At 38.6% G+C, this 23313-nt stretch overlaps 1 protein-coding gene across 1 annotated transcript in view; it reads right to left on the bottom strand.

Moving 5' to 3' along the window:
* Window positions 1-2821: 2821 nt before the first annotated feature.
* Window positions 2822-23313, bottom strand: part of PIWIL4 (piwi like RNA-mediated gene silencing 4) — a 48770-nt gene continuing 28278 nt past the window's right edge. The window contains exons 11-20 of the mRNA XM_025355924.1: window positions 23038-23149; window positions 19770-19954; window positions 17354-17426; window positions 13596-13796; window positions 12561-12664; window positions 7674-7744; window positions 6133-6286; window positions 4337-4462; window positions 4078-4225; window positions 2822-3365 (exon numbers count right to left, since the gene is read on the bottom strand). Coding sequence (XP_025211709.1) covers window positions 3249-3365; window positions 4078-4225; window positions 4337-4462; window positions 6133-6286; window positions 7674-7744; window positions 12561-12664; window positions 13596-13796; window positions 17354-17426; window positions 19770-19954; window positions 23038-23149 — 1291 coding nt within the window. The 3' untranslated portion in view covers window positions 2822-3248. The remainder of the gene's footprint in view (window positions 3366-4077; window positions 4226-4336; window positions 4463-6132; window positions 6287-7673; window positions 7745-12560; window positions 12665-13595; window positions 13797-17353; window positions 17427-19769; window positions 19955-23037; window positions 23150-23313) is intronic.

Genomic DNA, 23313 nt, shown 5'->3' with positions numbered 1-23313 from the left:
GGGGAGGGCATGGTCTCAATATCACCACTGTGGTGGATCCTGAAGCTGTAGCATTTAGAGGCTGTCAGCCAACTATGCTCCTTGCAGAAGGTTCTTTTAAAGGATAATCTGATGAGCCACTCCACGGTGGCCACAGAAATGTATTTAAAGTATACTTTCTTCCAGAGTCTCTCCCTCTGCCCTCAAAATAAAAGAAAAACTACAAAATCTTTTCTATAAAATAGCAGGTGGTAGATTGTTTATTTCTAGGGACAATATTAAGCTTTCCCTTAAGTAGAATTATAGAATTCAGAATCTAGTACAGTGCCTGGCACATAATAGGCACATATGACTATTTGTTAACTAAATTGTGCCTTTTGATTCATTTCCTCTCCTCACGTCTAATAATATGATACCCTTTATTAAGGCCAGATACTTTAGATTTGACATTTCTAATCCTTACAATAACTCTACACTGCACACATTGTTAGACATTTTTACAAGTAGATACAAGAGGCTCAGAGAGGTTAAGTAACTTGCCCAAGCTCACACAACTATAAGTGGTGGTTCTAGGATTTGAATCCAGTGCTGGTCTAAAGCCTGGCACAGGCTCCCTTTCCTCTTTGTCCTTGGTAGCCTAAGGCAAACTAATTAATGCATGTGAGAGGTGGCAATCACATAATGTGAAGCTGAAATAGATCTCACACATTATCTAAACCAGTATTCCTCAGTCCTGGCTGAACATTAGAACCATTTGGAGAACTTTTAAAATATTCGGATGATCAGGCCCCATCCCAGACCAATTAAATCACTATTTGGAGAGGGAGACCCAGGCATCTCTATTTTTTTGTTCTAAAGCATTTTTAACATGGGAACTTCTAATCTTCCCAAGATTAGGCACCACTGGTCTTGTCCAAGCCCTTCTCATATTATAGATTGGATAACTGAGTCCCAGAAAATGAAGTTATCACATCTGACAACCAAACGTGCTGGAACCAGAGCTCACAGGAAGATTTCTTAGTCCCATGTTGCCCTCTAGGAGTTTACCTGAAATTGTTTGTTGAAGCCAATGACACTGCCATGGTGAAGGACTCTATTCACACGGCAGTCCCTGTGTGCCCTCTGGTGGGTTAAAAGGGTAAGAAGTCATTTCCTGGGGCAGTACTTTAAAGGGTGGGCACACGCTCTGCAGAAGTTTGTATTGCCTAATCAAAATGCTTCATGTGGATTTATACAAGCTGGCTGGTTAGGTAGTAGGGATTTATATCACCATTCTACTTTGAAAGAAGAAAACAACAAGATAAAACACAAAAACAAAAGCCACCACCCTGAATTGGTTCAGTGCCTTGTCTCCAAAGACTTGCTATATAATGCCATCTTTAAATCACATAAGGCACTCCCTCACATTAGCGCTCTAGGAGAAATTTTTAAAATCTTAATCTTTTAGCAAGGGCATAGACTCTTTTGGTTCATCTCACAGGTTTTGCAAACAAACCTGAGGACAAATTCTAGCTCCTACAATTTAATAATCTCAAAAACTTCAGTGAGTCATGTGGTATCTTTAATCCCCAGCTTTACCATCTGAAATGGTAATTATAACCTAATTTATACAGTTCTTGTGGAGATTAAATGTATATATGCAGGACATGGCACTGGCCCTGGAACTTATTAAGTCCCCTCCACCCTCATGCCTCACAAAATGGTTATCCTGTTACTGGAATAGACCATTGTTGGGTGCATTTCTACCGTGTCTGGATGAAACTCTCAAATAGGAAAAGAATACTTTCAGGGCAATGTGATATAACCTGCATACTGACATCCCTCCTGTGGCCTGCTTTCCTTGTCCCCAGAGAGCACTTGCCACTCTCCCGCCACCCTTTGTTACAGACTTCCACAGACCTTCCCGTGGTAAGCAGAATTTGAACTCTGATCATCCCTTATCAAAATACCCTTTGCATGTAGCTGTATTCTTATTGCTGGGAGCATTCCAACATGAAAAGGGTGAGAAGATGAGGAAAAGCTACAAAAGGAGACAGCATGAGTGATCAATGCAGTAGGAGAGAAACCAGGAGAGTGTTATTCTACAGGCCAAATAAAGAGTGTCTCAGAGGGAGGAAATGATTGTCAGGGTCAAGCAAGACAAGGACCAAGAGGTGACCATTGGATTTAGCAAAGTGGAGGTTATTGGCAGTGTTGACTAAGGCAATTTTGCTGTAGTGGTTGTGGTGAAATTCTGATTGGAGTACAGAATTGGATACATCGAGCTCAGACTCTTCTTTTGCGATGTTTTTCCTGTAAAGAAGTGCAAAGCGATGGGGTGGAAGCTAAAGAAAATGTCCTTTTAAGATGAAAGAAATAACAGCATATTTGTAATGCCAATGAGAATGATCCAGTAGTGAGAGGGGAAACTGAAGATGCAGAAAGGAGAAGGGAGAACGGCTAGAGTAGCATACTTCATAGGTAAGAGGGAATGAGATTTAGTACAGAGGTGGAGAACCTTATAGGAACACAGACATGCTGCACTCATAATAAAGGGAAGGGCAGGCAGAGTCTGTGGGTACGGATGCCGTTAGGTGAAGGCAGAGATAATGAGAGGCTTGCAAAAGTTATCTTCTGATAGCTTCTGTTTTATCAGTAAAGAAGAAGCAAGGTCATCACTGGGAGAAGCCGCTATTAAGTGAAATAAAGTCCCATCAAGAGAGCAAGTGATCAGCTCAGTTTCTGAAATAGAACCCAAAGATTAATGGTGATGTGTTCTAGTGGGTAAGAAGTTTTGCTGAAAATACTTAAATTTGAGGTTCACATGTAATATCAATATAAAATTCAAATAACAACAAACACATGATGTTCTGAACTTTATTTTCTGCTAACTATTTAAACCACTCTACAAAATGCTCTACAACATTAACAAAACCTCAGGAAAATTTGGGGTGGGAATTAGACTCTGTTTATCTATCATTAAAATATCATGCAAACACTTATTTAAGTGTTTAAGATATTTAACTCTGTGGAATTCTTTATAGATGATGGTATATTTAAATTCCATATACGACAATGAAAATTTACCCCAAGCATATAACTCTTTAAAACAAAATAACACACATTTTAAAAAACTGTTTCAGATTAAGTTGTTTTGCTGCTTTTCCCAGACATGAAAACTAAGCTCAATCTTTTTCCCCAGTCACAGCCTTGAGCTTACGGCAGATTTGCACAAAGTATACCAATTTCTTCTTGGATTCTTCATCTACTGATGCCAGTGGTTCATGCCATTACAGGTAGAACAGATGATTGGCTAATTCCAGACTGGGTTCTTTATGAATGCTTTGTGCCACCAGAAAGGTCAGCTTGTGAGCATACTGACATGGTGCTGGGACACTGACTATGCCCTGAGGAGAAAAAAGTATTGATAATAATTAAGAGATTACCTTGTTCTTCAAGGTGATTTTTTTCTGATTTTGTCTACTGGTTACACAAATAACAGAATGGGTTTCTGGGTAAACAATAGCTAACCTCAACCAACAAAAGGTAACCTAACTTACTGGGAACTTAAGCTCACTGGGAAGGATGGAGTGAAAAGTCACCCTGGCTTCATGGTGCTGGGAGTAGGGAGCCATCACACTTCAGACTAGTCTTTGTCCTATGATCTCATGTTTGGAACTCCTTGGAGGAGCTCCATGCAGACCCTGGCCTTGGCCTTTGGGAACAGCTCTTGGCCTAATGCACAGGAACAAAGGGCAGACCCATGCCTGTTAACACTTCCTCACCAGGCACATCTCAGTTGGCTTCAACTTCTTCATCTGTAACATGTGAATAACAATACCCTGATTTCCTCCCAGGTTTGCATAAGATAATGTATATAACAAAGTCCTCTAGAAACTATAACTATTAATGTATTACAATAGTTATTGTTTTGTTTCTATGATAGACTGGTTTCCTCCCACTGTGAACTCAGGAAGTAATTCATTCATTCATTCATTCCTTCTTTGGGAAATATCAGGTATTGTGCTATATCTAGGGATACAAAGATGAAGTGTATGACAATTCCTAGGTGGGACTATTGAGTATCATATTTACATTAAGTAAACAGCTTTCACTCACCGGCCAGTTGTAGTACAGGTGGCACAGTTTGAATGTAAGTCTCTGCATATGGTCGGGCTTCAAGCCATTATCATCATAGATGACATTATAGTAGGTAGGACTAACAGTTCCCCGACAGGCCACCTGGCTGATCAGGTAAAAGTCATACCTGAGGGGGAGAATGAAGTGAATGTGGGAAAGAAGGCAAACAGAATAAGGTCAAACATAAACTGGACATAATGAATGTTTTGTTAAAAATTGATTTTCCAGTGGCACTTGCCATTCGTTACGTGTTGCTTCTGAATCCACGACAGTGCCAAGTGGGGGATTCTGTACAGTGCGGTTCATTTCGGTAAAGAATCGTGGCATGCACTTCTTCCTGACCACAATCACCGACAGTCTTGAGCTAAAAATTAGAGAGGCAAAATATGAAAAGAACTCAATCCAATCTATACAGCTTTCTATTTTTGTGTAATTTAAAAAATGAAATAAATAAAAATTCCATTTGAAAAACACTGCAAAACAAAGAAAATAAAAATTACCCACAATCCCTCCTTCCCTAGAGATACATACAATTTTTTAAATTAGGGATTGTCCATATTTGTTGCAAAAGGATGCTATCCCAAGTCATTTGCCTAGTTTATACCACTCAAAGGGGACAGGAAGGAATGCTGAACTTCAACTGGCACTTTTGCTAAAGATTTTCCAGAATTATCCATGGAGACAAGATATGTGTGTGTGTGTGTGTGTGTGTGTGTGTGTGTCATTAGTGACTCAACCTATTTTCCTCTTCACTCTTCCTCTCAATTTTATTTCCAAGTGGCAAAGGAAGAACCACAAGTTATTCCTATTCCTCTAGTCATCCCTTCTGTATTACACAAAACTCATGCCTGGGTGGATGGATGGATGGACCAAATATAGGTTCTGGCCAAATGCTGAATGGTGAAGTGTTAATGTATTTGGTAAGGCCAAGGTGAAATCCTAATATTTGCCATTACAAAAGGCATCCTTACATCCTCTGGGATGTAAGGATCACTGTGGAGTTTCATTTTAAGCATTACAATTATTTTAAAAATTTATTACAAATGTTTTCAATACTGACACTATCAAAAGTTGATGTTACAGTGCAAGAAAAGTAACTCCTTAGCACTGTCAGCTGCTAAATTTACTCCTGCATCCCTCAGTTGCATACCTGTGATTCTTAATAAACACATGCACCTGAGATCAGTGGACAGCGAGGTATTTTGACCCTAACAGTTGGGATAAAGCTACCGGTGATACTGCCCCGAAGCTTTCAGGCTTCCCCTCCACTCTAACAATAACTGACTGAGCTCCTTTGTGACTTGTGGCTGTGACTGTTTGGTTGATGGTGATGATGATGATGTAACCCTACAGATAGAACTATGTGTCCTGCTTGGAATAAGATGCTTTTCAAATATTTTAAGAAGCTGACTTAAGATTATTGTCCTCTCCTATTTTCCAACATTTTCTTGCACTTGCCATTTCACATAATCAGTGCAGAAAATTTTGTACTGAGACACAGAATCTAGAAATGTAACAGTGGAGCAAGATGCCTGGTGTTCAGGATGGTCTGATTTCCATCTGCAGCTCAGCCTTCATGGCACTCAAACTCCTTTGAGAACCTTCCACAGACCTTAAGTGCACATCAGTGCCTGCAATTCAGAGGCTTTGGTTCTGTGTGTATTAGGGCCTTGAATTTGAAAGCACAGCTTGTTTTCTTCCATGTGATATTAATATGTATGAAGCATTTTCACTGCCAGCAGGCCTGCAGGCTTCATGCTGAATCTGTGTCAGCTGCTCTGAGGATACCTTTCTTTGTCTAGGTTCCCCCTCCCAGGGCCCCCAAAGCTTACATCACCCAAGCTATTGATGTTAGATCATCCCAACTACCCTCCAATCTGAAGGAAATGATAGAGCTCTACTGACATAATACAGAAACACAGCAAAACTTAATTGCATAAAAAACAAAGCTTATGCTTGAATATCTTGTGTGTAATAGCTACAGCTGAATATGCTATAATTGGGAGTATGGAGGAAAGAACAATAAGTGAATACCTGGTATTTGAGCTGGATTCTGCCACACTGCTCAGCAGCTGAGGGACTTCGTATTCAACAAGTGTTTTCAGCTGACCATCCCCTACACCAGCACGGTACACAATTATCCGTGCTGGCAAATCATGATTGTACTTGTACCATTTGTTGAGTGCTCCTGCAGAATTTGGTGTCAGTAAGAAAAGAATTACGTTTCTAATGCCAACAAAAAATAAAATTCCCATATACTGCAGTGTTTAAATGGGTTTGCTATTTCGGACCACTGTAAAATAGGGCAATACATAATTTGGGTTATATTTGCAATAATATAACAATGGATAACTTTAGGGAGCATTCCTCTGTCTCTGCTATTCAAGGAATCATAATGGTTTCTATGGCATGATATATTCTTCAACTTAGCCTATCTCTTCAATAAAATTTTAATATTTAAGCAATAAATTAAAATTTAATTAATGCAATAAACAAATGCCTAAAATCAAATTAACATTAGTGTCTTCAAGTCTTTAAATCCTCTCATTAGATATAAACTAGATAATTTTATGTCATTTTCTTTCCTAATGAGAATAAATATGAAAATCTAAGGAAATGGTTTTGCTGTTCCTCTGAAAACATATCTTCACACTGACTGACCCAATTGATTCCAATTCTCACTGAGGAAATGAACTCTGAAAACATTTCTGCTCACTGTAACTATGAATTTCCTAAAGAACAGAGACCACAGAGTAATTGCTACCCAACAGAAACCTTTAATAACTGCTAAAAGAAATTACCTGCTAAAAAATATTACCAGGTTTTGATGTGAGGGGAATATAATAGAATGCAATAATTATTTTCATGTATATATCGCATAGTTATTTTAAGAGTTTATTGTTTAGGAAATTCATTTTAGTTTGATAGAAGATAACCATATATGTAAGTCCATTACCAACATGCATAAGCAAATTCACTTTTTAAGAAAAAATATTTACAATACCCCCAAATTTACAGATGGGAAAATGCAGATCAGGAGAGGGAAGGGTTTGCACAAGTCACACTGCCAGGAAATAGCAAAGCCAGACCTAGGCCAGGACTGGTAAAGAAACAGAAACCCTAGATTTGTCTGTGCATTGCATCCTGCTATGGATAGGACACCTTTCCTCATCTGCTGTCTTTCCCTTCTTCTCCTGCTTAGCCACTTTATCTGTTAGCACCCCTATCCTAGCCCTACAGGCTTCCCTCCTAGGTCTAGACTTAACATTGTTGTGTCATAACTCGAGTTCCTCCAGGGTTGGTTTCTTTTGCTTGTCAGGGAAACCAGCAGCCACAAATTTTCCTTCCTCCTGGCTTCATGTTATCACACATAGACAAATGTAAATGTAAATGCTACAGAGTCTGATTGTTGGCCTAAATCAGCATGCAGCTTCAGAGATCTTCAACTGGGTGACAGTTGACACAGACAAGTGTGGAGAGTTTGCTTTGACCTATGTGGTCTTCTATAAGCATGTGGATTTGAGGTTTGAAGGAACAGTCCTTGGAGCCCACCCACATTGCTATATTTTTAGTACCAGTCATGAAAACTTTCAAGCAATCTGCAACATCAGTCATTGTTCTCTGAAGGATACAGCGGGAAAACCACCTAGAGTTAAAAAAAAAAAAAAGTAAATTTCAACTTCAAATTTTCTACCATAAAAATTCATTAATATTAAACTAAGAAGTAGACATTATGAGTAAAAATCAGTGTTCACAATTTTGCATGTGTTATGTGTTCACAATTATATCAAAAAGTCCCTTTCCCCAAAAAGAATTTATTGAGAAATGTATTGAGAAGATAAGCTAAAGCATAGAGTTGGCATCAGCCATATCTAGCTTCAAATCCTAGTCAGTATATTCACCAGCTGTGTAACTTTGCTATGTGAACCTAAATCTCAGTTTCCTCATACATACCAAGGAGATTTATAAGATAAGTACATTAGTTACTACCTCATAGGGTTGTGGTAAAAATTAAATCAGATAATATATGTAAAATACTTAGCACAGTGCTTTGCATATAGTAAAGAGTAATAAATAGAGGCCACTATTATTATTATAAATTAATGTACTAATTTAGCAATAGAGCTTCTACTGTCAAAATATTCGAAGATTTCTGAAGCATAAACTTTCATTTCTATAGGTGATCCTTTTGGATTAGAAATCTTAACATTATTGTGTAGATTTCAGAAACAAGTTCTCTTACTACCACCATTAGTTAAAGCACTTGGAAATGAAGATCATGACTTCATGTTAGGTATGTTCCAGCATTATTATACCTCTCTAAATATATGCAACAACAGTAAAACAGCTATGTGTGGTGGCATAAAACTGTAAGATGTTTTATGTAAGCCTCATGGTAATTATGAAGCAAAAACCCACAGTAGATATTCAAAACAAAAAGAAAAGAGAAAGGAATAAAGCATATTATTGCAGAAAATCATCAAGTCACAAAGGGAGACAGTGAGAGAGGAATAAAGAAACAAATAATCTACAAAAAAATCCAAAAAACAATGAACAAAATCACGATCGTGAGTCATTACTTATCAATATTTTAAGTGTAAATGGATTAAATTCTCCAATCAAATGACACAGTGTGACTAAATGGATAAAAAAGAAGACCTAACTAAATGCCACCTACAAAGAGATTCACTTCAGCTGTAAGGACACACATAGATTGAAAGTAAAAGAATGGAAAAAATATTCCATGCAAATAGAAACCAGTAGAAAGCAGGGGTAGCTAAACTTAGGCAAAATAGACTTTTGTCAAAAAAAAAAAAAAAAAACTCACAAAAATCAAAGTCATTGGATAATGATAAAGGAATCAATTCATTATGAGAATACATCAATTTTAAGTATGTATGCACCTAATAGTTGAGCATCTAAATACATAAATCAAATATTAACATCTGAAGAGAGAAACAGCAATACAGTAATAGTAGGAAACTTCAATACTCCACTTTTAAAAATAGATAGGTCATCCTGGCAGAAAATTAATAAGGAAACATTGGACGTGAATTGTACTTTAAACCAAATGAATCTAATGGAAATAATCATATAAAATGTTTCAACCAACAGCAGCAGAATACATATTCTGCTCAAGCACACATAGAATATTCTCCAAGACAAATCATAGCCAGTATTAACTTTAAGAAAACAGAAATTGTATCAATCTGTTAGTTTTGTATTGCTATAAAGAAACACTTGAGACTGGGCAATTTATATAAAAAAAAGAGGTTTATTTGGTGCATGGTCCTACAAGCTGTACATAAAGCATAGTGCCAGCATCTGCCTCTGGCAAGGGCCTCAGGAAGCTTATAATCATCATGAAAGGCAAAGGGGAGCCAGAGTGTCACATGGTGAAAGAGGGAGCAAAAGAGAGAGATCAAGAGACATGCCAGCCTCTTTTAAACCATCAGCTGTTGCATGAACTAACAGAACAAGAACTCACTCATTACCATGAGGAGGGCAATCTACCCCCATGACCAAAACACCTCCCATCAGGCCCTACCTTCAACACTGGGGATCACACTTTTTGGAGAGGACAAACTATGTCAATCAAGCTTACTATTGTCTGACCATCATAGTATGACACTAGAATCAATAATAGGAAAACTGCAAAATCCAAATATAGAAACAGCATACTAAAACTTATGGGATGCAGCAAAAGTAGTTTAAGATGGAAGTTTATGGCAATAAATGCCTACAGGAAGAAAAAGGAAAGCCCTGATGAACATAAATGTAAAAATCCTCAACAAAATACTGAAAACCAAATTCAACAGTACATTAAAAGGTTCACAAATCATGAGAAAATGGGATTTATACCTGGGAGATGTAAGAATGAATGGTTCAACATATGCAAATCAATAGCTAGATGCATCACACTTCCTGATTTCAAATTATATTACAAAGTCATAATAATCAAAACAGCCTGGTACTGCCATAAAAACAGACACATAGGCAAATGGAACAGGATAAAAAGCCCAGAAATAAATCCACATATATACAGTCAACTAATCTTTGACAAAAACACCAAGAATACACAATGGGATAAAGAAAGTCTCTTCAATAAATGGTGTTGAAATAACTAGATATCCACATGTAACAAAAATGAAATTGAACCCTTATACCATACATAAATATTAACTTTAAATGGATTAAATACTTAAACAAAAGATCTGACACTGCAAAACTTCTAGAAGAAAACCTAAAGCTCTATGACATTGATCTTGGCAATGATTTTCTGAATATGACACCAAAAATATGAGAAAATAATAAAAGTTTCTGCATAGCAAAGGAAACAATTAACAAAATGAAATGCAACCTACATAACGGGAGAAAATATTTGCAAATCATATATCTGATAAGGGGATAATATCCAAAATATATGAAGAACCTATACAATTCAATAGAAAAAATAATAATCCAATTAAATAAACATTTTTCCAAAGATGACATATAAATGGCCAACAGATATGTGAAAAGGTGCTCAACATCACTAATCATCAAGGAAATGCAAATCAAAACCACAATGAGATACCACCTCACACCTTTAGGATGGCTATGACTGAAAAGTCAGAAGATAGGTATTTGAGAGAATGTGGAAAAATGGTAACCTTTATACATTGTTGGTGGGAATGTAAATTAGCATAGCCAATATGGAAACCAGTAAAGAAGTTCTTCAAAAAATTTCAAGTAGAAATCCCACTCTGGCTATATATCCAAAGGAAAATAAATCAGTATGTCAGATATCTACATTTCCATGTTCAATAGCCAAGATACAGAATCAGCCTGTGACCACTGATGGATGATTGGATAAAGAAATTGTGAGATACACACACACATACACACATGCATATGCACACACAATAGAATATTATTCAGCCTTAAAGAAGAAGAAAATCCTGCCATTTGCAACAACATGAATGAACCTAGAGAACATTATATTAAGTAAAATAAGCCAGACACAAAAAGAAAAATACTGTATGATCACTTATATATGGAATCTAAAAATGTCAAACTCATAGAAATAGGGAGTAGAAGATAGTTATCAGGAGCAGAGGGTGGGAATATTTGATGTTGTTCAAAGGGTACAAACTTTCAGTTATAAGGTGAATATGTTTTGGACACTTAATGTATAGCATGTTGAGTATAGTTAATTATCATGTACTATTGTATAGTTGAAATTTGCTAAGATAGTAGATCTTAAGTAGTCTCACCACACACACACACACAAATGGTAACTATGTGAGGTAATGGGTATGTTAATTACCTTGACCATGGTAATTATTTCACAATGTATACATATATCAAAACATCACACTGTACATTCAAAATATATACAACTTATGCATCAATTATCAAAAAAGCTGATAAAAATTATAATAAATTTCCTGATAAATTGTGGCCATTTGAGGAAAAAAACTAACGCGGATTCCTACCTCACTCCCTATATCAAAATAAATTTTAGATATACAAAGAAAAAAATGAAAGTCCTTTATCAACTTGATTAATGATGTGGCATATATAAGAAGCATCTCATACAACCTGGAATGAGGTTGTAGGCATGCAAGTATGGTGGTATTATGGTGTTCCTTTTTCTGTTTCCCACAATCCAAAATACATACCTGACCATGAATTTAATGGAGTAAATAAAATAGCTTAAGCCAGGAAGAAAACATTTTGCAAGGGGGACTATAGCCTCAAAACACATTGTTCAATTACAAAGGTTGAAACAATTCTAAGAACCATAATTTAATGAGTACTGTTAGCCAATGTTTAAGGCATTATCCCTGATTTTGCCTGTGTTTAAAAGCTGTGTGAACAACAGCCACATCAAATGTCTGTGAATATTAATAATCATAACAAGAAGTATGTATTGAGTATTCACCATGGGTGGAGATGTTCAATGCACCTTATCTTAGATAATTCCCATAAATGCCTTCTGAAATAGGTATCATTATTATTTCTATTTCACAGATTACCATAGTGAGGCACAGCAAAGTTAAATAACTAGACCTCAGTCACAGAATAAGTAAGTGGCTGACCAGGGTACAAATCCAGGCAATCTGATTTCAAAGCTCAACTGCTCGACATGACATATGTAAAGTACCTAGTACAGTTCCCAGTATGGTGCAGACACTCAGAAAATAAATAAGTGCACAAGAATTTGTACACATCTGTCATTTGGGGAAGATGAGCAATAGCTCACCCTAAAGAATATATAAAATGTTTTTTAATGAGGCTACCTAGTACCCCAATATTATCAATCACATTTTTATATGTAAGTGTAATTTATGAACATAAGTGTTGGTATTTAAAATGAGTGAATAATACAAAATATTCCTTGCTGTTACATTCTTTAGTGAAACCACAATTCATAGTCTAACTAAATGAAGAGTGTGTTCAGGTAGTTTTAGCAGTACCTGGTGATTCCGGGGTTAACACTGGCCACGCATCCAACCACCATCACGTCCTTGCTGAGTGCATCTTTACAGACATCAATACCGACCACCATCAGGGACTTCAACTATAAAATTAAATTTATCATGATTTAATAGGATGAGGTGTCATCTCCCCTACCAATAGTTTAATAGGAAATTTTTTAAAAACAGACTCCAGTTCCTCAATTCTTAAAGTTAAGCTATGTGTAAGGGAGATTGAGATCCGTGAGCCAGATTATTAAACCAGAAATGAGAGAGACTTAAAGATGGCAGGAAGAATATGGTGCACACTTATCTTAAGAGACACACTTCGTCCAAGATAGCCATCATCCTTTGTGGGGGTGGGGAATGGGCACCAGTGGCTAAAGCGATTCTGGGAGTGTGGTCAGTGCATTTATCGCTTGCCTCTGGTCTGGAGGAATCTGAAGAGGAATCCCATTCTTCATTCTTCAGATCTCTAAGGAATCCTCACTTGGCTATGCACCTTTGTGGGGAGTGGGAGAGAGGGAGGCTGAGGGTAACTGTGTTCATCCTGGTTATGGACATGTAAGGAAATGGGCAACACTCCCCCGCTTCTCATTCTCCTCACTTACTCCTGTGGTGGCTACAGTTTAGGGAAGAGAAGAGGATTTTCTTAGTACCTTCCGCAGTTTGGAGGTTCAGATCATAGGCTATGCCAGCTCCTCAAGCTCTGGGGAGGCCCCATCCAGGGTACAAGGCTATTCTCAGAGTTAGCACCCTGCTGAAAGCAGGTAAATGTGGAACCAATGGAACACAGATTTTAAAATAGCAGCCAAGAGGTCCCTATGCTGAGTTAGCAGCTTTACTGAAGCTCCCTGAGAAGCATGGAGCGTCTTTTGGAGATTCACAATGGCTTGTGGAATGCCAGAACCCAGGGCAGGGGCTTAAGAAACAAGCAAACCAAATAATTCTGGGATCATGTGATAACATCTCCTACTTTAATCTTTTAAATTAATTTATTAATTACTAATGGAAAAAACGTGACAGGGTCCTTACAGGTATTTCCACAGCCCACAGTTCGCCTCCGAGCTTGCAAGTCATCTGCATGGCGATCTTGGTGGCGATACTCATCATCATGCCCTGTTTATTCAAAGTCCGAGCAAGCACACATTGGCTTGGGACTGGGCAGTCTGAGCTCAAATATTTTTTAATGGAATCATAATAGGTCTTCTGATTAGAAGGCAGAATGCACATTACCTAAAAGCAAAAACAGCAAAAGATTTTGGAAATTGATTTACTTCTGCTAAGAAGTCGCTTTTTAAAGAAATGAATTCATGAATTATTCTCCAAACATCTTTTGCCCCTAAGTTCCCAAGAAGCAATACTAACATGCCTACAGTTCTCTTAAATGGCCATTAAACCACTGGTGAATTAATGCCATTTGAAATGCCTTCTCATTAGCCATTCACTCTGCAAAGCCCCATCCCACTCGTACCCATCTCCTCGTTTCTCTCCTGATTTGATTCTGTCAATTCCCTCAAATTCCCTTCTCACAGAGCTCCTTCTCCAGCTATCTCTATTCCCTCACCCCTAACTTCGCAGTGGTCCTTTCCTGTGGTTTTCAAGTTCTCATTCCCATTGGTCCCTCCCTGACTCCATCGAAAAAGATAAGCAAAATCAAGAATTTAGCTTAAACTATGGTGCTTTTCCCATTAGGCAGAAGATAACCAAAAATACACTAAAAAAAAAAAACTGGAAATTGAGAGTATGGATATAGGGGGAGGGAAAATAAGGATAGAGAAGTTTCAAGTCCCCTGGCTTTTTTTTTTTTGGGGGGGGGACAGAGTCTCACACCGTCACCCAGGCTGGAGTGCAGTGGCGCGATCTTGGCTCACTGCAACCTCCGCTTCCTGGGTTCAAGTGATTCTTGTGCCTCAGCCTCCCAAGTAGCTGGGATTACAGATGCCTGCCACCACGCCCAGCTAATTTTTTGTATTTTTAGTAGAGACAGGGTTTCACTCTGTTGGCCAGTCTGGTCTCAAATGCCTGACCTTGTGATCCACTCGCCTCGGCCTCCCAAAGTGCTGGGATTACAGGTGTGAGCCACTGCCCCCAGCCTACTCCTACTTCTTATCAGATGCTTTCCACACTGAAGGGCCTACCTCCGCCTCCTTCCCATCTTTTATTCCCCACTGTCAAAAGCCCCCAAATTGTAGAAAAGATATACACTGTCATGATTAGCAGAAGAAAACAAAGTAATTTTTCCACCTATAGAATTATTTAAAGTCACAATGTCAAAAGCTAAAATTATTTACATTTAATTATATAAAGTGAAGAAAAATATTTTTAAATTATCAGCAAAAGACTCTTAGAGGCCTTCCTTCCTTCCAATTCATGAGTTTGGCTCCAAGCAAGAAAAGTGGTAGAACAAGGCAGTGGCCCAATGGGCTGAGAGAAGATGGGAGCCGAGTGAGACTGGTTGCACACCAGGGGCTGGACAAGTAAGCAGGTATGTGGGGAATAACAGGAGCCATGCAACATACATTTCCTAGCCGTGCCCATTGAGAAAGCCTGGGGATAGCAACATCCCGGTAGCAATTAAGCATACCAAGTGCTCCAAATCTTTGTATCTAAATACTATTATCTGCTAAAAGGGACTCAGGACTCCCGGGAAAGGTATCTGATTCCAGGGCTGGGAAGCAACACTGTTAGATGAGCCTGGAATATCTTATTTTGCCAGAAATTAAGAAAGTGTTCCAAGAAAGATGGAGACGCATGAAAAAAAAAAACACAGAAGCCAGCTTGAAGGGGAATCCCACAAGCAAAATCAGGTACAATATTATGAGCAACAAAATAAATAGTACGAGTAATGGACTATAACAAAACAGGAATCTATGAGTCTATGCAGATGTAAAGAAACAAACAAATAGGGAGAAGAGAAAGTTCTTCCTATGCCACCTAATAACTGCAGAAGGACTGATGGAATGGAAGACCATCATTTGTTAACTATCATAATAATGTGCCACATATTCTGAGGCACAAGAATTGCTTGAACCCAGGAAGTGGAGGTTGCAGTGAGCCAAGATCGCGCCACTGCACTCCAGCCTGGGTGGCAGTGTAAGACTCTGTCTCAAAAAAAAAAAAAAAAAAAAAGAAGCCAGGGAACTTGAAACTTCTCTATCCTTATTTTCCCTCCCCCTATATCCATACTCTCAACTTCCAGTTTTTTTAAACCATCATAATAATGATGGATTCAGGCAAGAATTATAATAGACGCTAAGACAAATGGGTAAAAGTGTGATGAGAAACAGGATTATTTATATAGTCTCAAAGTATCTACATTTGCACACATGCGACTGATAAAACTTAACTTTACGGTGGAGAAATCGGGCAGATATCACCGTAATCAGTGGAATGCCACCTGGTAGGGTGCACTCAGATTATAGGATCATTGCTGTGCTACTCTTGCCAAAAGTGCATGACGTGAATTTAATCATGAAGAGACATCAGACAAACCCAAATTGAGGAACGTTATACAAAATAACTAGTCTGTACTGTTCAAAATTGGAAGGTCATCAGAGTCAAGGAAAATTAAAGAGCTGTTATGATTGAAGGAGAGACTATAAAGCCTGGACAACTAAGTGCAGGACAGTAGAGCCTTTTCCTACAGAGGTGACAATTGAGACAAATGCAGAAAACTGTTTCTTAATTTTGATGATTGTCATATGCTTCTGTAAGACAGAGACCTTGTTTATAGAAAATATGCACTGAAATAGTCAAGGGCACTGGGGCATCATGCCTGTAACTTATGATCAAATGGTTCAGCAAAAAAGATAGAAAAGAATAAAGCAAATATGGTAAAAGGTCAATAATTTAGGATTCTGGGTGAAGGGTATATGAGAGTTGTTTGTACCGTTCTTGTCACTTTTCTGTAAGTTTGATTTAAGTAAAAAATAAATGCTCTTAGGGTGATAATTCTCTGTTTCATGTAAGATCCTTTAGAGTAAAAGAGAAACTCACTAAAAGAAAAGCAAAGAGATAGCACTAAGCTAGTTAGTTCAGTTAGTTTGCACAACATAAGAACAAGAACGTTGGAAGTTGGGCTGAGTGAGCAAGGTAAGAAGGGTAGATAGAATGGACAGGAAAAGCCCTGCAATAGCCCAGGGGTGCTGAGGTCTGGTAGAAGAGTAAACATTCCTGGGAAATAGGAATCGTTGAAAGATGTTTAAGAACAGGGATGCCAATTCTAATTTGTCTGGAATATTGGGATGTGATGTAATCAAGCCTTGGCCCCAAACAGTCTGCAAAGTCAGTTACACACACATGCCCTTTGGGAAATGAGGCAACTGTGGATGTCCCACCAGGTGATGCAGCAGAGGAGGAAGTGGTCCTCAGTGAAACGCATAGAAGGTGGCAAGAATTCAGAGGAAGCAGGAATTTGGGGCCATAGGTCACTTGGAAAGATCTAACCCTCCAAGAATCCCCTGAAATATTGGGAACACTGGATACCAACATTTATGGGATGAGGTGGGAGTCAGTTTATCTTAAATCTTAAGGAAAAGATGATCTCAATGAGTTGCAAAATATGCAGACATCCAAGTGGCTGTTATAGGGGTAAAAAGAAGTACTGTATTTTAAAATTAATTTTAGAAATGTGGAAATGATTAAAGTACTAAGATTAATACTTTTTTGGGTGCTTTGGGGAAATGCATGGCAGTTTGCAAATATATCATGGGAGGGTGTGTTCAGACTGTAGATATAAAGCAGAACTAAAATTACAGATTAAAGGAGTTCAAAAAGTATCCTATACTTACCAACTGAACATCAGGATCAACATATTGCTGTACAGCTCTAACAAATGCAGCTGGATTTTCTTGTACTTTTATGCTACATAAAAAGATTAATTTTGAAGCTATGTAATTTCCTTCTTAGTAGCACATAATCATATGGCATTAGAAATAATACAAATAAATTTTCATAACAGACTAGTAGTTTTAGGAAAAAATTATTAGAGAAAAATAAAAACCTTTTGAGTCTAAAATTGTTTCTTTCACTACAAAATATGACAAAAACATTTAGCAATAATTTTTACAGTGTAAAAAATGGTTTGGTAGAAAATAAGATCTTCTCAATTGTCCAGAATCCCTACAATCAATAATTCTGTAGTTCAAAATGGGGTTGAAAGTGAACTTTTGAAATCCCAAGTCTCATAGTATCAAATATCTGAAACACTGTTCAAGCTCAACCAGGATTAAGATTTCTGTAAGAGTGAATCACTATAACAATCTAAAAATGAATGTTTCAGAAAACATCAGATTAATGAGACCAAGATATTCAGCTAATTTGCATGATTCAGACAAAAATATATTTATTTTCCTTAGTGGTTGCTTGTCTGGAGCCTGGAACATCTAGCCTTAATCAATTAATCAGTGCACAGCTACTTAACAATTATCTGTTCTGTGCTTACATTATGTTAGGGGCCAGCAGCTCCAGAATTAATTCTCACACACACAGGAATTTGTAAAACTAGCTTCTTTATGTAGAATCAGCCTCTTTTATGTGTATATAAGTGAACTGTTGCAATGCCCAGTGGCCTTTTAAAACTCGCCCAGCAGGTGGCAGGACCGTCAACCCCATGAATGCAGATTTTAACAGACCTATGTGACTGGCTGGCAGAACTGTCTCAGCAACTAGATGGTCCTGACTCGTCCAATTCAAACTCTTGCACTCTGACTCTGCTGCACTTATAGTCCATTCCTTCTAAAATCATCGGGTGAATGTTTTAGAAGACAGAGCTATGCATATAAATCTAACAGGTAAACGGATACTTTATGGAAAAAAGAAGCTGGAAATAAAATATGAGCTTTCAAATAAAACAGGCCAAGGACAGAACACAGCAATGGGCTTGTTCCAGAATTCACGTGAGAAAGAGCCTGCAACATCAGCCCAGGGTCTGCGGACTGTGGCTTCTTTCATAATCATTTCCTGCTTTATTAGCTCATGGGTTTAGAGAAAGTAGAGCGGGTGTTTATTTATCCACGCTATTTATTAACAGATTTGATAAGAGGGGAGATCTAAACAATGGTGTTAAATAAGACTTTGGGATTAATACTTGTGCTGCTGATGTAATTAATTAGTAACTATGTGTTTAAAGAATAACTCCACTATAACAAAGAAAAATAAGTATCTGTTCCTCTTTTCTAAGCATATCAGGTCCAGTAAAGTGAGGCATGACCAACTTTATGGCTTTTCTAAAGCAAAACAGTATTTTCAGTGTGATTGTATATGTAACTCTTACTCAATGAAAAACAGTTTATTTATCTTTGTCATCCTCAGCAACTGGCACAGTATCTACACATATTAGTACTCAATAAATGTTCTAAGAATAAATGGTTGACCCTAGTCTTATCAGGAAACTCTCTGAATGACTAATAGTATACTACAGTAACAGAATCAGAAAAGCTTATTTGAGATCTATTTTCACATTAAATTTTAAAGCATAAAATCTGTCAAGTAAAAATCAGGACATGCAACTTTTATTTTTTAATATTCATTTGCTATTAAGTAAATAACCGATATGAAAAACTGATCTGAAAGAAGGAAAAACAGTTGAGAAGACAATATATGGACTTATTAAAGATTTATATCCCAACTGGTACTGGAAAGATTTTCAGGTAATGACACTACTGCTTAAGAACTGTGTATAGGCCGGGCGCGGTGGCTCACGCCTGTAATCCCAGCACTTTGGGAGGCCGAGACGGGCGGATCACAAGGTCAGGAGATCGAGACCATCCTGGCTGACACGGTGAAACCCCGTCTCTACTAAAAGTACAAAAAACCAGCCAGGCGAGGTGGCGGGCGCCTGTAGTCCCAGCTAATCGGGAGGCTGAGGCAGGAGAATGGCGTAAACCCAGGAGGTGGAGCTTGTAGTGAGCCGAGTGGGCGCCACTGCACTCCAGCCTGGGCGACAGAGCAAAGACTCCGTCTCAAAAAAAAAAAAAAAAAAAAAAAAAGAACTGTGTACAAATTTTACAAAGACCAACATAAAATATATTTTAACTTTATAAAAGTTTAGTCATTACAAAATCTATCCACTTATGACTATTTTCTTGGCACTTTACATTAGGAAACCGTATTGGGATAAAGAAGTTTTGTTGATACATCTGCCATTATTCCCTACCTTCTTACCAAACTAAATAAATAGGTGAACAAAATTAAATGTATTCTCACATTTTGGGGTAGTCCACATTAAATCCCATGGAACCTGCAACTCTTCTCAAGCAGTTCAGAAAGCTCTCGGCAACATATTCAGTTCTGTCACTACATAAAATCAACCAGGTATTCAAAGACCGTGCATTTAAAATTTTGCAAGTTCGAACATCCTTGGACCAATCAGCAGCAGACACAGGTTGACACTGAGAAAAATAATGACCATTAAAGGATTGAACAAATTTATTCAGAGATCAACTAAATAAAGACAGTGTGAAGATGGCCAACATTTGTCATAACTGTTTAACACAGTTTGCTATTCAGTCTTTTTTTTTTGAGACGGAGTCTCGCTCTGTCGCCCAGGCTGGAGTGCAGTGGCGCGATCTCGGCTCACTGCAAGCTCCGCCTCCCAGGTTCACGCCATTCTCCTGCCTCAGCCTCCCTAGAAACTGGGACTACAGGCACCCACCACCACGCCGGCTAATTTTTTTGTATTTTTAGTAGAGATGGGGTTTCACCGTGTTCGCCAGGATGGTCTTGATCTCCTGACCTCGTGATCCGCCCGCCTCGGCCTCCCAAAGTGCTGGGATTACAGGCGTGAGCCACCGCGCCGGGCCTACTATTCAGTCTTAAAACACAGATGCAGGCACTGCACATCCGAACAGAATACATGTGCTTTCTGGGAGTGGAAGCATCTGGGCATCATCCCAGGTCTTCCAGGCACTGGTGGCAGAACCTTGGAGGTTCCTTTAATCTCATGATTCTCTGTGGTGCGCAGAGAATGGTATCTGATTCAAAGATCTCTGAGGTTCCCTTCCAGCGCTGAGTATCTATGCCTTTATCAAGAATGATTCAGGCAAACAGCCTGTATTGCTTCATCTTTTACTTGAAGCATCTAAATATCTCAGAGAATGCTGATTATCGATACTCTAGGTCACCATAATAAAACGAACACACCCGACAGAACAGTTAAGATTATATATTAAGCTAGGAGTAGGTACACCTAGAAGCAAAGATGAAGCCAAGATGGAGGCTCCTTTCTCACTCTCAAAAGGTGCCTCATGTGACCAGGAAGAACAGGTTTCCTGTGTTGAAGAGGGGGAATGTTAGCCTGCTTCCCAGACCCTCTGCTTATATCCCCAGCCTGTAATTGAATGATGCTTTTGGCATAGCAAGTGGGGAAGATCCACTGTTAGAATTAAAAGGGACCACACTGTATGCTCATCTCCTGCTACTTGAAGTGCTGTCAAGCACTACTTGACCAGCAGCATGAGCATCACCTAGAAGCCAGTTAGAAATGTAGAGTCCTGGGCACCACCCCAGATCCACTGAATCAGAATCTGCATGTTAACATGTCCCCCAAGTGATTCACATGTACACTAATACTTAAGAAACATCCCAATCCTCTTGTTTTACAGACTAGAAAGCTGTGGCTAAGAGATTATGAAACCTGTTGGCAGCAGTGACAGGTTTAGAATGCTGGTCTCCTGACATGGCAGCCAGGGCACTTGCAACCAAGCACTCTGACTTCTCTGACTTCCAGTCATCAGCCATCCTCATGATGCCTTCCACTGGCTGGGCTGGATTCAGCTCCAGGAGTCCACCTACCTCGGCCTGAGAGCAAAGGAGAAGGGCTAGCTTTCCATCAATGGCTCTCTCTGGAACCAACGTTCACTCCTGTCCATTAGAGCATGAAGAGAGTTGTAGTCCTTCTGCCCACAACACTTCTTCCTGCTGTTGTCTTATGGGGCTGGGAGGAGACCCAGGACAATGTACCCTGAGACTTGTGGACTTTTAGTTCATTCAGTTCCTAGGAGCTAATTTCAGAAAAGCAGAATGGGCCAAGAACTTGATGACATTGTCATCTTAGACACCTGCTACCTCCAGTGTATGAGTTCTCCTGTTTTAATGCCCTTTCTCCTATGGACACCAGTTTTTACACCAAAAGAATGCAAATAAATAAATAAAAATGAAAGGCTCCGGGAAATACGATTTTGCTTATAGAGATTATGAGACAGATCATTTTAAGTACGTAAGTCCTTCTTTACATGTGGATCTGAAACTGAGCTTCTCTTTACTGACCTGTCACCAAGATCCTAATGGGAGTCTACATTTTAGTACTTTACAATAAAGTTTTGTTTTGTTTGTGTTGAAAAATAGTACTTCCTTAGGTTCTCCAATGAGAGTTTTTGTAACCTGGATAGATTATTGTAAAGAAATGACAAGGCCAGGCATGGTGGCTCATGTCTGTAATCTCAGCACTTTGAGAGGCCAAGGTGGGAGGATGGCTTGAGCCCAGGAGTTCAAGACCACCCTGGCAACATAGGGAGACCTGATTTCTACAAAAAATACAAAAATTAGCTGGGCGTGGTGGCGCATGCCTATAGTCCCAGCTTCTTGGGAGGCCGAGATGGCAGGATCGCTTGAGCCCAGGAGGTTAAGGCTGCAACGAGCTGTGATCATGTCTCTATGTTCCAGCCTGGGCAACAGAACAAGACCTATCTGGAAAAAAAAAAAAGATGAAAAAAAATCCCCCATTCTACCACCATGATACATTCATTGTTCAGTTATATCAGTTAGACATACAGGTTTATTACACCAAATAAAGGCAAGAAGAGAGCCTTTAAACATGAAAAGAAATGCAACTGGTTTTTTAAGGTGGGCAAAACTAAGGGGGAGAAGAGAAAGATAATGCATAATTTTTGCATAAAATATTAATAGGTTCATTTCTTCAACAGAAGTCTGGAAGTGGCAATGATTTGTCTCTTCAGGTTTCCAAATGCCTCTCTCCCCAAGTACTATGGCTGGGGCTGGGTTCTGTGCATATTTCTTGACTTCCGTGTCCATTGAGCAGTGTTTTATTTTGAAAGATTAACATACACAACTGACGTAGCAACTGAAAGTCCAGTTTTGGTATCAGAAAACAGTCTTTTAGAACTAATGTTCACCAGTTAATAGAATTTCCTCAGATGACTATAGCCTTTTTTTTTTTTTTTTTTTTTTTTAAGAGCAATGCACCATGCAACAGAAGATGGGTATATTTTAATTGCAATGATTTGAAATACCAACTTCTGACTAACCTAAATCATGTCCACTGGGTGCCGCTAAGTCCATGCAAGTAAATTCAGATTGACAAGGAAACCACAGGGGATCTGAAGTCTTAGGATAAAGAGATGGAAGTACATGGCCAAACCAAATATTATAAGCACACAAGCCACTCTGGCCAATGCGCAAACTTACACATATTCAAGTAAATACTTTTAAATGAAAGTAAAATCACAGCACTTACTATGTGGTCTTGCATTAATATTTTTTCTGAAGGTACAACCCGGCCAGTCAGAGATATCTGGCTTCCAAAATGCAGTCCCCAGGTCTCTAGTTCAAAACGAGCATTGCTGTTCCTGTTGATAGAGTTGTTTTAAATCATTAAACGGAGGTATATTTACAACTTACTGAATTAGTCAGGGGCTGATTTTCTGTGTCTTCAGGATTCCTGGCTTCTGATTCTACTCAGCATATTTTTTCCCTGCTTAAAAGAATTATGGGACAACTGTGCTCATTTGGG

This window comes from Theropithecus gelada, chromosome 14 (assembly GCF_003255815.1).
Source record: "Theropithecus gelada isolate Dixy chromosome 14, Tgel_1.0, whole genome shotgun sequence".
Classification (NCBI taxonomy): Eukaryota; Metazoa; Chordata; class Mammalia; order Primates; family Cercopithecidae; genus Theropithecus; species Theropithecus gelada.
This window is presented reverse-complemented; position numbering and strand designations above follow the sequence as displayed.